Source organism: Tachysurus vachellii, chromosome 11 (genome assembly GCF_030014155.1).
Source record: "Tachysurus vachellii isolate PV-2020 chromosome 11, HZAU_Pvac_v1, whole genome shotgun sequence".
Taxonomy (NCBI): domain Eukaryota; kingdom Metazoa; phylum Chordata; class Actinopteri; order Siluriformes; family Bagridae; genus Tachysurus; species Tachysurus vachellii.
The window spans coordinates 21,087,044-21,104,669 of record NC_083470.1 but is presented as its reverse complement, the minus strand read 5'-3'; the positions used below and the strand labels follow the sequence as shown (position 1 = coordinate 21,104,669).

The window sequence follows — 17,626 nt, the reverse complement described above, 5'->3', positions numbered from 1 at the left end:
AAATGCAATTCAAATTAGGAAAGACGCCCTAAAAGGACGCAACACATTAGGGAAATAAAAATGTGCAAAGGGATGTGGGGATGAAACAGGGCGTTTAAACACTTTTTAAAAAAAGAAGGAAAACAAACAATAAACAAACAAACAAAAAAAAAAACAATACACTCCCAGCACCCCTTTATCAGTGTTTGATTGGCAGCACTACACACTGCCCAAAAGCTGTGGTTCCCTAAATGAGCCTGTCACTGTATCCAAGCCAACCGAGTGGAAGCAATTACATCACAAATACTCAAACAAGTCTACTTAAACTACTTACATACATAATTCAATCCTGTAGCCATGTCAGAACCACACCAGACCATAACGCTCTTACAGTGCCGGTGCATTCAAATGACACGTTTTTAAACAAGCATGGTGTTGAATCCAAAGCGAATAACTACAACTGCAGCTACTTTTTTTTTTTTAATGCTTCATCTCTACACCACAGCACATGTGCAAGCGATTCTGGTGGTGTACACTCAGAGACCCACACACCAGAACACACACTTAGTCACGCAGATACACAAAGACACATGCTTACTGCATGTTTATGAATGTGTGTAGTGTAATTACACTGAGGTAGAGAGAGAGAGAGAGAGAGAGAGAGAGAGAGAGAGAGAGAGAGAGAGAGAGAGACAGAGAGAGAGAGAGAGACAGAGAGACAGAGAGAGTATTAATATTAATTATGCTATAAAAATATATTTCAGGTGGATAAGTAACCAAACAATGCTTTATTGATGCATTCAGACTGAATTATTTCCACCTTCCTTATATTATATGACACTCTTTTTTTGTCATTAAATGCATTAAATAAATGCATTAATTAATTTGTAATGACATGAAACTTAAAATATATGAAAAAAATGAATAATTTAAAATATTTTGAACACATAGAAAATAGGTCATATTTGAAAGAACGAGAGAGAGAGAGAGAGAGAGAGAGAGAGAGAGAGAGAAAGAGAGAGTGTGTGTGTGTGTGTGAGTGTGTGTGTGTGTGTTTGAGTACTTGGCCAACACCCAGCTGGTTAAATGCCTTACCATCAGAGAGCGATGGCCATATGTGTGGGTGCATGTCAAGTAAATAAATAATGTATTAATTAGATGGTTGGAAAGTATGATTCGCCACAAGCGTTGGTATGATTTATGGCATGTCAGAATCATTTCAAAGTGACTCTTCTGACTCCTTTTTTTTTTTTTTTGTGACTTTTTGTGACGGGACAATTTGTGCCATTGACACTCCAGTGGGAATTGCAATGTTTTTTCTAAACAGACGTAACATGCACAATTGGACCTCTAAGAAGCGCCTCGCTACGTTTGCTTACACAAGCTTGTCAGGGCTTCTTATGTAAATGAAAAAGCTGTGAAGCTCTGTGATTAGCGTGTCATGCTGACAGTGCTTGAGAGTGTCCGAAAACAGAGGCGCTATGGTGGTGGGCTTCGAAAATAAATACGGGGGGATGATTCAGCCCAAATGGCTGAACCTAATTAGCACCAATGTATGTGTATGTAAGAAGAAAAGAGAGAGAGAGAGAGAGAGAGAGAGAGAGAGAGAGAGAGAGAGAGAGAGAGAGAGAGAAGGTAAATGTATATGTGATCACCATTGGAAAAAAAAAATCAATCACTGTTATTAACATTATAAGCTCCTTTATGAGCACACCTTCATTTCCTGTAACTCTATTCATACTGACACACAGTGAAGACCAACAGACAAAAGAAAACAACCTCACCCCTCAAACACACAATGAAAACACACACACACACACACAAACCAGCAAAGCTTTTCCAACCCAGCCATCCAGCTGTCTTAATAGACACACAACGGGCAAAGAAAACAGCCCTTCATTTTATATACCGTAATAGGGTTTCTTCAACTTTTCCTTCTTTACCCTGACACAAGTGACGGAGTGAGTGCTGAGGAAAAGACAGCCTCAATCCAGTCAATGACAACCCAGTTTCATCACTGGCTTCATTTTATCCTAATTGCAATTAGTGAAGAACTGTGAACGGGCCTAGCACAGAGCTTTAAAAGCTGGACGTTGTAGGTAAGGAGTAAAGCGAGCACACTTTAAGGGCTTTTGCAGTGGGGAAATTTCGGTGCTCACTGCCAAAAACAATTCTCCTCAAGTCTGGATAATATGAGGCAATATAGCAGTGCGGCCAGTAGATGGTTATGGATGTCAAAAGCCACAAGTTTCCAAAAAGAAACACCAGAAAACAGACCTCAATGCCTTTTGAACTGGCTGAGTGGCATCTCTTTGGCTCAAACAAACACACGAAGAAAGCCACAAATTGAAAGTTTTGCTTCGCAGTTATTGAGAATATTCTCTTGTTTTGGCAGAGTGTACGGCTTTTAGATATGTGGACACAGGCGCATTATTGATCTCCTGACATACAGATTAGTGAGGAGGAAACTGTCGCTCAGTCCGAGCTGGACAAAAATAAACATAACGAGAAGAATCTGAAGTGTGTCCAGAAACCAGTGTCCGAGCATCTCGTTTCTCATGGTTCCATGTAAAACCACGTTTCTCACGCTTGTACATATATAAATAACAAAATACACACAGAGGTGAAATCCGTGCTGCGAAACGAACAACGAACACACGTGGCTCATTCAGACTGTACATACATTTTAGATACGTGTGTACGGCCGGGCTTGAACTGTGTTTTCATAGAACGCCAAGTGAGACTGAATCACAGCTCAAAATCATTTGTCTTCAAAATGAGGCAAAAAAAAAAAAACAAAAACCAAAAACTAAACAAAAATTTACTCTGAGATTTTAGCATATGATACCAACAGGGATGCAGGAGAACTGTTCTCACTGTTTAAAAACATTTCAACAAAGAGTCTACACATAAAACCTCGAGTGAGAACAGAAAACCAGTTCAGCTGTAAATACCAGGAAACTAGCGACAATCTGATATATTTGTGATGACTTTAATAAGTTGAGGACTTGCAGCTTTTTAAGGCCAAGGCAAACATCAAGGGAGTACTGATAGTGAACACTCCACCGTGGGCAATTAAATATAATCGCTCCCAGCTTAGCATTGTTTGATTCCCTATTATATTCTTATCAACATCTCCTGTCCTGTCAGGGAGTGTGAGAAAGACGTGACGGGCGGCGAAACGGATGGCTAAAGGAATGCTGAATTCCTATTGTACGAACACAAAGGAGAGAGGAGAGACAGCTACGGCAAGTAAGTTTGTTTAGCGCTTATCACCAAGAGTTAAGCTAACAGCGCCCTATGCTTTCTGTCAGGATGAGGTGGGTGTGTGAGAGCAACACGACAGATTCCATAGACAAACACCTCAGGTATGACTTCAAGGTCAAGGCAGAGTTCTACAGTTTGGGGTATAAAATAGTTCCAAGCAGATGGTGTTTTACTGTGTACTGACCTACAAAATAAAAGTTTGCCAAAAAAAAATCATAATAGAAAAATAATGTAACGATTAAAGTCATTCTGAAATCTTATTACGTAAAACGCTAGAAAAAAATAAAATAAAATAAAAAACATCCTGTGTGTAAATGCCAACTCAGCAGCTCTACCTACGCAGCAGGACTTCACTTTATGAAGGTCTGACTGAAAGAAATCAACATCGCTGTTTATAATAATGACCTGCCTCAAATTTATTAAGAGCCGTATCCGTATTCATGGTGTGATCATCCATCATCTTAAGTTTGCTGTGACCTTTTAGGACTCCAGACTTCATATTGGCAGAGCAATACAGATAAATCAAGGTGCCGAGTGTGTTTATTGATAAACGGTTTAGGAGGATGATCTGTAATAATCATACAGGAAGGCCAGGGAATATAGCACCTTCTGCCGGTGCTGACTCTGTCACAATGTGCTATTAAATAAGTGGTGTTAGAATTAGTGGTATAAGATATTACTACAAATTCTATATGTAATTAGTTAGATTGAATTAACCAGTAAGGAGATGAGAAGCATTTTTTAAAGCCTCCAGCGTCAGTGCTTTATAACATTTAATTAACGAGTCATTGTTAGGCAGATGGGATGGGGGTTGGCACGGTGGCTTAGTGGTTAGCACGTTCGCCTCACACCTCCAGGGTTGGGGGTTCGATTCCCGCCTCCGCCTTGTGTGTGTGGAGTTTGCATGTTCACCCCGTGCCTCGGGGGTTTCCTCCGGGGACTCCGGTTTCCTTCCCTGGTCCAAAGACATGCATGGTAGGTTGATTGGCATCTCTGGAAAATTGTCCGTAGTGTGTGAGTGAATGAGAGTGTGTGTGTGCCCTGCGATGGGTTGGCACTCCGTCCAGGGTGTATCCTGCCTTGATGCCTGATGACGCCTGAGATAGGCACAGGCTCCCCGTGACCCGAGGTAGTTCGGATAAGCGGTAGAAAATGAATGAATGAATGAATGTTAGGCAGATGGTATACATTCTGTGGTATAAGAGAAATAAAACACTTTGGGATGTTAGCGTATCTTCGTGAGTCATTCTTTAATAATAAACATTGATAGGATCGTGAAATTCGGATTTATTACCGACACCTCTAGCGACGACTCTAAAGATCGCCAGAAAGCAGACCCTAGATCATTTCTCTTAAGTAGCCTGGGATTTTCATTATCTGAACACTTTTATTAATACACTCTCCTGAACTATGATTGACTGGTTGAAACCCAATACTGCTTTATCAATATCTGCTTTTCTGCAGCATGTTCGCTGCGAGCGCAGCAATGTTTCAAACTGAGGATGAAAGTGCTCGGATGTCTACAGAAGATCAATAGAAGCTTTTAATTCAGATCTCCCTTTTATGCAAATGCAAACAGAAGCATATTTGCGGGATGAGATTATTGGATATTCGGAGAGTGAAAGCTGAAAGAAAGAAAGAAAGAAAGAAAGAAAGAAAGAAACAAAAAACATGCTAACACAAAAACACTGATATATAAGTATGTAATAATTGGCCTTGATACTCAATATAAATATATTTATACTCAGTGAATCTGTTTTTATTTACAGTTTGTTTTATATTCCATCATGGTCCCTTCTTGTTATTAGTTTGTTTATCCAGAACATTTAACCACCTGTTATGTACAGTAGAGGCATGCTGAGAGGAAATGGTTAGGAGAAGTTACTCCGGTATCCGAACTGCGGCTTTGCAAATATCGACACAGAGGGCAGACCGAGAGAAGCCAAGTACTGAAGTGAAAAGTCTCTGTGAGTATGTAAGTGTGTCTGTGTGTGTGTGTGTGTGTGTGAGGTTTAGATGCAGAAATTCTGGATTTCTTTAACTAGGGTTAAGACTGAGGTCAGTTCCTTATGATTTTTTTTCCGCACCATAATAAATTAATACGTGGTCTGATGGTGAGAGAACCAGCAAATCCAGCTGCATGGTAGAAGGTCTGTCAATTATAAATGTAAAGCTCTGTTTTATTTGGGGTGATTGTATAATGACAAAAAAATGTGGGCAAGACAAATGTGTTTGTCGTCAAGACAGACTCCATATAAGAAAGAAAATGAAGGTGCAGGAGATCTTTAAATCTGTCTCATTTAATGGAAAAGAAAAATCGCTGCAATTATTCCGCCAAGCAAAACACAGAGTTCACAGAGCTCATGAGCCAGCCTTTTGTATCTGAACACACACACACACACACACATTTCTCTTCAGCACTCTTCACCTTCATTAAAGCCATACATTCAGAGGGTTTAATTCCATGCAACCGCTGATGGGTCATATACTACAACATCCAAATGGAAGCCAACTTTTTCCAAAGACACAGTTAATCTTTTTACAACCATTTAAGGTCATCTGACATAAATATTGCAACGACATCAGCCAAGGGTTCAAGCGTCATGATGTAAACGATCATGGCAGATACTAGACTCTAGAGTTTGGCTATACTGTAGCATAACATATATATAAGAATAAAATAATTAGATGTTTCAGTGACTGTAAGATTTCATTTACAGCAATTAAATGTTGGCCTCTAAGCGTAATCACATGAACGATTCTTTGCTGAACAAAGAGTGCTCATTTGTTGGCGTGAATTTAAGCCTGAGCTTAAACGTTGAGCCCGGATTTTCAAAGCTTTCTATTTCTAGTGATTTACACTGCACAGAAATTTTTGCGAAGTAGTATGTGGTTTCTTCAGCTGAATGAAATAATGGCAAAGATGTGCGAGGAAGGATTTATCGCTTTGTTCATTTGTCTAAGAACTGTGTGAGTGTGTGCGTGTGTGTGTGTGTGTGAGGGTTTTTACAAGGCCGTAGCTGTCTGAGAGTGTGAGCGTTTTCATGTGTTTCACTGACAGCGGGGTGGTGTTTTATCCTATCATTTACACTCTCATCTCCAGCATGATGACAGCGAAGCTCCACACTTGTTACCATGCTGACAGAAGGAGTACAATGGCCTTGTTAGACACACACACCCAGACACAGACTCAGAGACTCACACACACACACACACACACACACACACACACAGGAACCTCATCACTGAGTGAGTTATGTCAGATGGACTCCTCGACTTTCGGCACCAAAAAAAAAAAAAAAAAGGCTAAAAATCTAAAATCTAAAAAGCAGCAGTTTGCCTATGAAAAGGCCTTGTGATGTAAAAATCTCTACAATCACAGATTTTAAACCGTTGTGCGCCCATCAGTTTAAGCCGAATGGAAAACAATCACCGCTGATGATAACTGGAACAGGGCTTCGTTGAGTAAATCCACCAACAATACAGTTTTTTTCAGTCGCTAACAAGCGTTTGTCCAAACAGTTGTCACATTTTCAAAACTCTAAACACAATTAGCACAGCATCGGTCTTTTGTGGCCATACCATTCACACATTTCATGTCGTTTTCACACAATATGCAATCAGTAAACACATTTCCACAATGCTTACATTTCCTTAACAGACAAGTTATACCTCTCAACAAAATTATGGATTGTTTTTGTAGTATTCAAGAATGTTAACACACAACATCCCACAATAGCAACAACAATATTCCAAACCTTAGATACAGTATAAAAACCTCTGCTTCTGCAATGATATCAGTTCAAAAACAATATATCTCAGCTGATAATAAACAAACAATTGAATAATTGACACACAGCTGATTTATGTTGGGTGAATTGGGCCAACCACAGCTGATTCCAGTCTGGCTTAGACTCAGTGGCAGGGGTTATTTTTTTCTATTACTATAAAAAGAGGACTTTGAGGAGTGATGTTTTTGGAAACAGAAACAGAAAAAGACAAACACTGTAATGTTTGGACGTGGAAGAGGAAGAGCAAGGGGCCCAGGGAGAAGACCAGCTCCAGTGAGAGATGCAGGGCCAGGGAGAGGTGCAGTGAGAGGTGCAGTGAGAGGTGCAGTGAGAGGTGCAGGAACAGGAGCAGGCCCAAGGAGAGGGCAAGGTAGAGGTGTAAGAATGCGTGGTGGTGGCATTCCAAGGGCTGCAAGAACAGTAGTCAGTGATGAAATTCGTGCCACTATCATTGACCATGTCTCTCACTAAGAGAGGCTGGTGAAAGAGTGCAACCCAATTTGAGGCGGTCAACGGTTGCCGCCATTATTCACATCTTTCAACAAACCAACAGGTAAGTATTGCATTTTACATGGATTGTTTCTATTCTCACTTGACATGTCAATAAGGTCATACAGTAATGCATATGTTGATTTTTTTCCCATCTAAAGAATGCAACGTCTTCCACCCTCTGGGGGAAGAGGAAAGCTCCTCAATAATGATCAAGAGCTTGCCATTGTAGAAATGGTTGTTGCAAAAATGCAATAAAACTGCATGAAATTAAAACTAGAATTGTGGAGGACCATGAGATATTTGGCAATATAGAAAGCATCAGCCTCACAACCATTACGCGTACATTGTCCAAACACAGAGTGCGGATGAAGCAGCTCTACACTGTTCCCTTTGAGAGGAACAGTGAGAGAGTCAAGGAGCTACGACGACAATATGTCCAGGTATAGTGTATATTCAATTCAATGTCCAGTTCTATAAGCTTTGCACTTTGCAAGTAGGTAACCTACACAGTAATAGGTTACAGTACAGTATGGTATACAGTAATGACATGATATACATAAACTTTGTTTCAGAGAGTTATGGAATTGAAGGCCAACCAGGCCCCTCATGAATTCATTTACATAGATGAGGCAGGATTCAATTTATCCAAAAGGCGTCGACGTGGACGAAATATAATTGGAAAAAGGGCCACAGTTGATGTGCCAGGACAGAGAGGGGCAAACATTACCATGTGTGCAGCAATGGCAAATGCAGGATTACTCCTTCACAGATGTCAGGTTGGACCCTATAATACCGAGCGCCTCCTTGCCTTTCTCAATGATCTCCACCAGCGCCTGGTACCAGAGCAGGATCAGGAGGGTGAAAACATGAGGACCTTTGTAATTACCTGGGACAATGTTGCTTTCCATCATTCGCAAGCAATAACAGCATGGTTTGAAGTCCACCCAAGACTGGTAAGTCTCTTCCTTCCACCCTATTCACCTTTCCTCAACCAGTTCTTTTCTGCATGGAGGTGGAAGGTTTATGACCATCAGCCACATGACCAGATGTCCCTCCTTGAAGCCATGGATGCTGGCTGCAGGGACATCACAGTTCAAGATTGGCAAGGGTGGATCCGACATACCAAGCGGTTTTATCCCAGATGCATCGCCTTGGATGATATCAGATGTGATGTTGACGAAAACATGTGGCCGAACCATGAAGATCGCAGGGATTAGATACATTAATTTTGTGCTATTTTTAGTTCCCCCCTTCTTATCTGGGCTTTTTGCTGTTTTGTTTTTTGTTTTTCAGAATGCTCTTATATATGATATTTTGTTCACTGTAAGCAATACTGTAAAACTTTTTCTGTTCTATTATATTGTGTTTCTACTGTAACTCCTTTAGTAAACAGTAAAGAAAAAAATAACTGTGGACATACAGTTCCCAACTAAGAAGTTTTGTGTAAAAGGTGGATTGCATGTTACCTGAAACATAAAAGTCTATGCAGTTTTTCTAATGTCAACAATAGCCAGTATTTTGAAACCTGGTGTACTTTGATTGACTGCATATACCTTGTGAAGTGAAAACAAGTGTTATTGTTTGACAGAATAATTTCATTTTGAGTCAGATTTCCAGTGTTTCGGTAAAGTTAGTGTGTGCAGAGAAAGATGTGTTCTGTTTTGAAATGGAGAGTTAGTATATATTTAACAAAATGTGTTTTTGAGAGGAAAATTATCAATTTGGCCAATTGTGTTCTGTAGGTGTAAGTCTGTGTTAAGAGTTTAGAAAAATTATCTTAAGTATAGGTAAGCGCTTGTTAGCGATTGAAAAAAACTGTAACATCTGTAATGGTTATAATGGCGGGATAAGAATTCATGTCGTTTTAGCTCTGCAGTCGTGCAGACAACAGAAAACACATTTGTGTGCGTGAAATGAACTGTAGCTAGAAAAGCGTTTACCCTCCTGGCTTGAGACGCGTCCAGATCAGATTAGTTCCCGCATTGACCACTAAAAAATTCAAAGAGTGAAATTGAAAGCTGTAGCCAAGCGATACCGCCGGGTGATACAAAGTACGGATCACAAACAGGATATTTCCTCCGTTGTAAGGCTGATGAGGGCCAAAGGTCAAAGTGTTTTATGTTTTATTTATCCGCTGCCAGTGATTTTAGTAGCGGGAAATTTGGGTTCCTGTTATTAAATTGCCAAATTGTATATTTTCACAATACGCAGCATTCAAAAGAAAAAAAAAAAACATTCGTTTATTATTATTCTGATTAGTTTAGTTACTCTCTAGTCTCTTTTAACGAGGTATTATTTCACTTAGTAGTTTGTAATCTTCTGCTCGGTTTATGCAAAAATAAACATTTCTGGCAGCTCACAAGCTTCTGAGGACAAACTAGCATTTTTTTTCTCCCAAGCAAACACAGATGCTCCTGTATGAAGTAGAATGATGGATGGTCTTGTTCATAATACTGTAGAAAAACACAGTACTGAAATTCTGTCTTGAAAATGTTTTACACAGGACACAAGGGAAAATATATCTCTGTTAATCTACAGTTGCAGACTTCCATGCCATGGGAGTATTTGTTTCAGAAGGAAAAAAATAAATCTGGATATTTTCCTAGTAAAATGTTGTAATGTGCTTCTAAGAGTTTGACCAGGGATCCACGGAGATTGGGTTCGACTCTACTTCAGGCTCGTCATCGTGACCTGATAGGAAATCGTCTTCGTGACACACTACTGCTTTCACGCTGTTTACCTTTACCGTGAATCATGGCCATGAAGTCCTTGATTTACTGTCATGGAAATGATCACCATGAAACAGCATGTCAGTGAACTCTGCAACGAAGAGGCACTCAATTCATTATCCGAGACATCTCTGCGCATTGATTTTCCTCTCTACGCCCGCGCAGAAATGCAGGGTAGCTATGATGGAATTGATCTATTCGCTGTAACCTTTTTTCCCTCCACGCACGCCGTATTTTCTGCCCAACTCTCCCACGGAAGACAAGAGGCCTCTATTTATTTCTTCTCTCTGGAGATAGCAGCATTTATCACCGAAGCCGCCTGTCCCCAAGTCCACAAGATCAACCCATCACCAACACAATAAACGTCAGCTAGCGATGATTGATGCAGCTAATGAAATTGATTAGCCTGTCCCAGCACATTGCACTCCCATGATTCACTGCACTCTGTTTACTCAAACTGCAAAGATTAGGTGAAAGATGAGCTGTTCAAGGCCTAGCATGCGCTCAGGGGAACATCTCTGGACACTGTTTATGGCTGACCTTTATTAGAATTTTATTTACACTGATGACGCCAGGCATGTGTAACGTTCCAGGTTTTCTAGCTTTCTTCCGTATTCCTTCACATAAATAGTAATACCACAATGATTTGTTTCTAGTGCACCTGGCACAGTCTTTCATTAGCCCAGGTATTTCAACATTTACTGATGTCATGCAAAGTGCATACGTGACCCAATGCGTCTGGAGCATAAACCCCAAATCACAGCAATACAAGTCAGACAGAAGGGAGTCAGTCATATCAGCCTGGACTTTGTAGGTGGGCTTCTACAAGACAGCAAGGAGGCAATGTGTACAGATAGGGAGAAAGTCTAAGCCTCTGGCTTCACTTTTGGTATCTCAGAGGTTGATGTTGACTTTGGATCGGCTTTGACGTTGACTTTTGATCGACAGGAGGTTAGAGGAGATCAGCAAACCTGCTCTAAATTACTTTATAAATAATTCCTGGATGACAGGTGCTGTCTGCAAACGCCCCTGCAGATGAACTTCGGCTCATCACAAATTATTTTATTAGCCAGCAGATAAAGCTTTACAGCAGTGTCAGCTGCCAGGGCCCCAAAAGCACCAGGCGGGATGTTTGATGTGGTGCATTTTTATCCTCAGTTATCATAAAGAACCATCAGATGGATACTAAGAAGCCCTGCTGGCCATCCAGGTAAAGGTCATGATTACTGTCAAAGTTATTAGTATTACTGCTATGGTTCAGGTGAGTTAGCATATTCAAGCTCCCATTGCTTGCTGTTTTTTCTGACTACGGCGCTAAGGAACGTCATGACCTTATGAATCTCATAAAAGGCATCTCGTTATTATTTCTTCTGATGGGTGCAAAATGTCTCGACTTGAACTTTCCAACAGCCGTGCAAATAGAGCAATCATTAGGGAAAATGTTTATAAAAGGAACTCAAAACGTATTTTTCCTTTTGCTGTTTTTACATTGACGTACATGTCTGTTCATTGAAAAAGAGTGAGAAGTGAAAATGAGTGAAACGAGGAGGAAAAAGCTAACGTTTTGCATGGCTTTCACATCGTGTTTCTTCAGTGTCGTGGCGGTTTAATGGATGTGGCTGGGTGCTGAGATGCAGAGCACTAGTGGCGCTGAGTGAGAACTCATCCGTACTTCTTTTGAAAAAAAAACACAAAACTGGCTTTATCCACCCTGCAGCTGTAAGTTAAGCAATGATGACATGCTCCTCTGGCCAACATTAATCTTTAGAACATGAGTTTTAAACTAACAAGAGGCTTCCCCCCCCCACCCCCACCCCCCCAAGGCAGCAAGTGAATGTGAGTGAAAATGCAAAAAATGTACAGGCCCTTGATAAGGCCCTTGTTTTCTTTTTAATTTATTTCTTGTTAACATTAGACAAAGGATAAGCATGTTCTAGTGTAAAACGAGAAGATGCCAGGAAGCAAAAAGTGTTTCGAGCAAAAGGCCATGGACGACAGGGCTTTTTTGACATGATATGCTAAAAACTCTTAACCCCTCTGACTTGTCATGATGGCAGTTACGTGCCCCAGCCACACATTATTGTTGTTAACAGTGTTATCATTACCCTCTGGCTGGAGATAAGTGGCGCGGTGCTGAAGGGAGAGACCATCCAGTCTGCCAAAGTCGGACAGAGGAATCTGCCTCTGCTTTATGCCAGTGGGCAGAGGAGTGCAGCAGAATGAGTGTGGGGGTTTGAGGTAGCAGTGTTTCTGTTAATGTTGTTTGGGTTTGAGTCCAGACAGGAATTCTGCTTTATCAGAGCTCAGGGACCTATCAGGGCAGTCCATCCCTTCTAAAGTGTCCATTACAGGGCCGATAGGGCATGAGCTCAGTGTTTCCCATGGAAGTGGCCTCTCAATGATGAGTGACACTTGGTCTCTCTCTCTCTCTCTCCTTTTCTTCCTATCTCGCAGCCATGATCTGCTCACAGCCAACAAAAATCATATGTGATTTAAGAATCCAAGGATACTCTGGGTTGGTTATCTTTCTTCTGCAACATGTTTCTCCAAAATGATGCATTGTGTTATCAAAATCATTCACGTCACTGTTGACAAGAAAAGCAAAACCAGTTTAAATAGCAGGTCAAATCATGCATGCTATGTCTGGCAAAAGTGGCGTTAAATGTTTTTACTCATTGTCGTATCCAAGTGCTACACACTGTCTATACCAGCCAAGGCCAACAAGTAATAATAATCTATTCTGCTGGCCAGCCTCCACTCCGAAGCTCTGTGGCAGGTCTGGATATACAATGTATGCGTTGTTGCTCTCTGCCACTTTCATGCAGCACAGACGGTTGAGACTGGTGTTGGGCTCGCTGCCTGAACCTCTTCAGAGCTGTGAGTCTTTTGCTGGGCTCTGCTGGACACTGGGAAATGCTGTCAAATGCTTCTTTTCATGGCGCTGATGTGCTGTAGATTGAGACATCAAGATCCGCCTGTTGGCAGAAATTGTGTGCTTCTTCTCTGCGTTAATTGTCAAATATTCGTTTGATATGTTCTGGGTTTTTCTGGAGGACGAGTTAACAGAACCACCGCCTGATTTGGCCAAATGTCATAGTAAGCCATGAGCATTTGATCTGCCAGCAGTCAAGGTCATCACAGGTTGAGTCATAACCAGTGGTTTTAAAAAAGAGATCATAGCGAGCCACATATTTTTAGATTCTTCAAAGATATCTTCAAAACTTCAGTCAGAGTTGTGTCATGACAACATAATCACAGAAGATCTCATGTTCTCAATCCTGGTATGGGTCCTATTTGTGGTGTGCAGTCTTGGTAAGCATCACCAGGCATTGCATTTCTGCCTATGACAGTGCTAAAAAAAAAACGAAAGGCCACTGACAATAACAGGATGAGGCTGGAATAAGGACGGGAACTATGTTGGGACAGCCCCAAAATCACCTTTCACTCAACACCCAGTAAGTACACACAGCTTTACTCAGCAATACACACAAGAGCACCATGCTGTCTTCTATACAATCTAGCAAAACCCAATGAATAGCTTAGTTTCAAACCCAACTATACATCTAACTGCTCAGAGTTGATTTTACCCCTCTTTCTATGTAATTGGCAGTTGGAAGCATTTTTTTATTTTTTTTTTATCCACCCTTTTCTGTCCACTTTTTTACATGAATAACGCAACAAGCTCCTGTATCAAGCTTTCAGCCATGCTGTTTATTTATCTATTTCTTTCTTTACCCTTCTTTTTCTCTATTACACTTTAGATGAAAAGTGGCCAAAGAATGGCTGTGACAGCCATGCCTAATATCTCTTTCTGGCAATTTTGGCTTTTTTGCCCCCTCCTCCACACTTGATGTCTTTATATTCTCCTGAGAGTGCAGTGGGAATGAAAGGAGCCAGGCCTGGCGAGTGACCTCCACGGGAGGAGAGTATTAAAAGATGGGCGAGAGAGGGTAGAGGATGGAGAGAATGAGATGGCAAGCGAGGGAGAGTGGCTTCCCTGCCGAGAGCAGGCCATCACTGCTGGCAGACTAAAGCTGGCCTTCAGACGCCTTTTGTCAAAAAGAGTGGAAGAGATGAGAGACTCCTCTTCACTGGAGCTGAGACAATAGCAGGTTTTGTCGTCCCTGAGGGCTCTCCCGGTGTGAGAGAGAAGGGCCCATCTTAGTGAAGGGTAGAGCCTTTGGGCCTTGCAGATGTTGAAATAGGGATGATTTATTAGACAGGGTGTCCTCGGTGGCACTTGGCCATCGTCCCAGACAAGAGAGAGACGAGGAGGGAGTGTAGTGGGCCAATGAAGATCAGAAACATCTTAATACCGTGTATGGGCATGGAGAAATTTGCTCTGAGACCGTCATGGTATTTTTTTGCTCTCTTTTGTGCTGAGAAAATAACCTTGGAGTCACTGTTTCGTTAAGTTTAGAGCCTGCTGAGCGTTCAGTTGTGCCCTCTGTCACTAGCTATCTTTTTGTACACATTCTTTCACCTATTAGAAAAAACTCGAAAGCAATATCAGGAGCAATATCAGGCAATAATTGCAGATTTTAATTGCAGTTGATATTTTTAGTGATTTAACATGGAATCACCATTTAGCAATAGAATTAGATTTTATAATATTTTACATTACGCTGGAGGTGATATAAGAGGACAGATAAGAATGGCCAATCAACAAATTCCGTATAAATTCATTAATGCAAATATTTAAAAAAAAATATATATATATAGTTGCTTGCTAGAGCTAGAATAGATTCTCAAGTATCTGTAATAATTCATTCAAACCTTTTGCAGCAGAATCTTATGTTCATGTGATTGCACACCGTTACTTAGCCTGATCGCAGCAGTGAATGTAGTTTCATACAGTATACTGTAAAAAAAAAGCCAGCGCGGATGTTAACGTACATTTACGTCTAGTACGATGTATATGTTTTAGTGATTATTGCTCCTAGAATGTGATCATTTCATAAAATGTCAAATATCCTTGAACATATGTCCATGTTGCATAGCTTCAATGAACAATTGGCTGATTAAAGCATGTGAGATGTGCTTAACAAATTCCAAACAAAATAAAAGGTCTGAGCCCACATTACTCCGTAATCTGTAAAGTCTCACATGCTTCGATTATCTCAGACTGTGAAAAGTCACCCAAAATGGTCAGTGTTGGCTGTCGAGGTGTACGGCTCCCATGGCAAAGAAAAAAAAAATCACACTGGATAACTTTCTTTTTCCTGAACAGCTACATTTCCTAAAAATATTGTTGACACCATTGCTCCCACCCACCCTCGTTTTCCCAGCCCGAGCCCCTCCTTCAACTCCACGGGCAAAATCGAATGGCTTTTAATCTTCCCTATTGTTTGTCCACTTTATGTCCAGCATTCTTAATGGACCTCTGAGGGTTAGTTAAAGAGCGAAAGTTTAGACAGCCTTCATCAAGACAGGAGAGAAGATTGATTGGCAATGTAATTTCCCATCGCCCTTCTCCCTCCAGCCGGCCGCTGCCTGGAGGAACTGTATGAGGGTGTGTGAAAGCAAGAGCTCACAGATGAAAAGACTGATTGCCTTTCTGTGCTGAAGACAGAGGTCTATTGGCAAACAGCGCTGCACAATGTGGCATGTGACTAGGCTATGCAAGAGGGCTGACGTGAACAGGAGAAGGGGTCATCAGTCACCCAGGCGAGGGTCACTCTGTACCATTTCTCTCTCTTTTTCTTTCTCTCTCTCCTTCTTTTGCACTCTCACTCTCTCTGTTTCACTTCTTCTTGGTATGTCAATTCCGTCTATCATTTTGCAGTATTAAGATTTTGACAAAATTTAGAAAAAAACCCAAAAAAAATTCAACCACCTGTAAACTATTAGTCAAAATGTTTTGATAATGATTTAATAAGCTGTGTGATGGAAGGAATGAAACATTTTATTATATGATTAGAAACATTAGTTCACCGATGATGGTAAGCAACTGCTTCATGCAAAGACGAAGAGAGAGAGAGAGAGAGAGAGAGAGAGAGAGATCATTTCTCTTGCCTGAAATGATTTTCCATTTCGCTTATGCAAACCAGCAACACTGTCAATTTGGCTCTGTTTAAGTGACTGAATCTTTGCTCTTTGTTGTCTGTCAAAATGTTCGGCATCAGCATAAACCCTTCAAAAATATTTGAGTTTTCTTTCCCCGGACGTGAATAAATGCTTTTTTTTCCTGGGGCTGAAAAAAGTGCTGTCTTTGTACAAAAAAGTGGCAGCTCCATCCGGGAGTTACAGCAAAGGTTAATGACAAACAAGGGACAAAGAGTGGCATACACACTGCCCTCTCTCTCTCTCTCTCTCTCTCTCTCTCTCTCTCTCTCTCTCTCTCTCCCTTTCTCTCTGTTTCCTTTTCTCTCACTCACTATCTCAATGCCTTTTTTTTTATATCCGCGGATTAATTATTCCTAAGCGATCATGTCTGTGATGCTACTTTTTGTCCCAAATGAAAAGAGCGACAGATAGAGAGAGCGCTGTGGGTAGGAGGAGGAGGAGGAGAGCTGAAAAAAGGAGATGCCTCGTCTTTGCTCGTTTTCGGTCTCATCCCTTTCATGTTGGGCTCTTGGCCCTTTTCTCTTGCCCATGTGAATCAGTGGAGGAACAATGAGATGTATGAGCATTTGAGGGGGCCAGAGCGGAGAATACTGGCCTTGTTGTTGCACTCGGGGTCTGAGCCTGACGTTGATTAATGAGAGTGAGGACACAGGCAGAATGTTGAGGAAGGCTCCGGAAGACCTCAGGGGTGGAGAGGGAGGAAGAGGGTGCACGAAGTGACGAGAAACATGGACCCAGTGCCTCATGAGAGGAGAGGTGAGGTGAGGGCTGGCAGCCACAGCACCAATCACTGCTGACCAGCACACTTCCCGACTACCATCAGTGTGTGCCGTATTGATGCACACCCGCACACACACAATATCTGAAAGGAAGTTCGGACCGTCGAAGTACATTAATATTCATTAAAGTGGCAAATATTCAGCCATGCCATTTAAAGTTTGTGCACTCTTTACCCCACAATGGCACACTGAGTCAGTAGATGGTGCTCTCCCATCTAAAAGGCATTTTATTTCTAAAAGTTTGACCAGAAAATCATAGAAGTACTTAAAATAAAGGTCACATATCTATAACAGCATGGCAGAAAAAAATAGTAGACAGGAAGATGAAAAAGAAAAGCATTTTTTCGTAAAAGAACTTTGGATATAATTGACTTTCTTAGATGTAGCAAACAGCAACTTCTGTCTTTTAAACCTAACCTGAGTTTAAATGAGCTTAGTGTTCAGCAGAACAAACAACGCACACACACACACACACACACACACACACACACACACACACACACACACAACAGTGCTGGAATTA

The 17,626-nt window shown here is 41.2% G+C and overlaps 2 protein-coding genes across 5 annotated transcripts in view; one reads left to right on the top strand and one right to left on the bottom strand.

Annotated features, from left to right (window-relative positions):
- prdm16 (PR domain containing 16) overlaps positions 1-17,626 on the bottom strand; it is a 163,950-nt gene that overhangs the window by 81,459 nt on the left and 64,865 nt on the right. The window lies entirely within an intron of this gene.
- Positions 7,353-8,897, top strand: LOC132853645 (uncharacterized). The gene is made up of 3 exons (XM_060881548.1): positions 7,353-7,590; positions 7,688-7,969; positions 8,102-8,897. Exons 2-3 carry the CDS (start codon positions 7,895-7,897, stop codon positions 8,744-8,746), a joined length of 720 nt encoding a protein of 239 aa, XP_060737531.1. The 5' UTR covers positions 7,353-7,590; positions 7,688-7,894; the 3' UTR covers positions 8,747-8,897.

Coding starts and splice junctions, on each gene's coding strand:
- LOC132853645 (XM_060881548.1), top strand. CDS start 7,895: ATGAAGCAGCTCTACACTGTTCCCTTTGAGAGGAACAGTGAGAGAGTC. Junction 7,970..8,101: donor TACGACGACAATATGTCCAG/GTATAGTGTATA, acceptor ACTTTGTTTCAG/AGAGTTATGGAATTGAAGGC.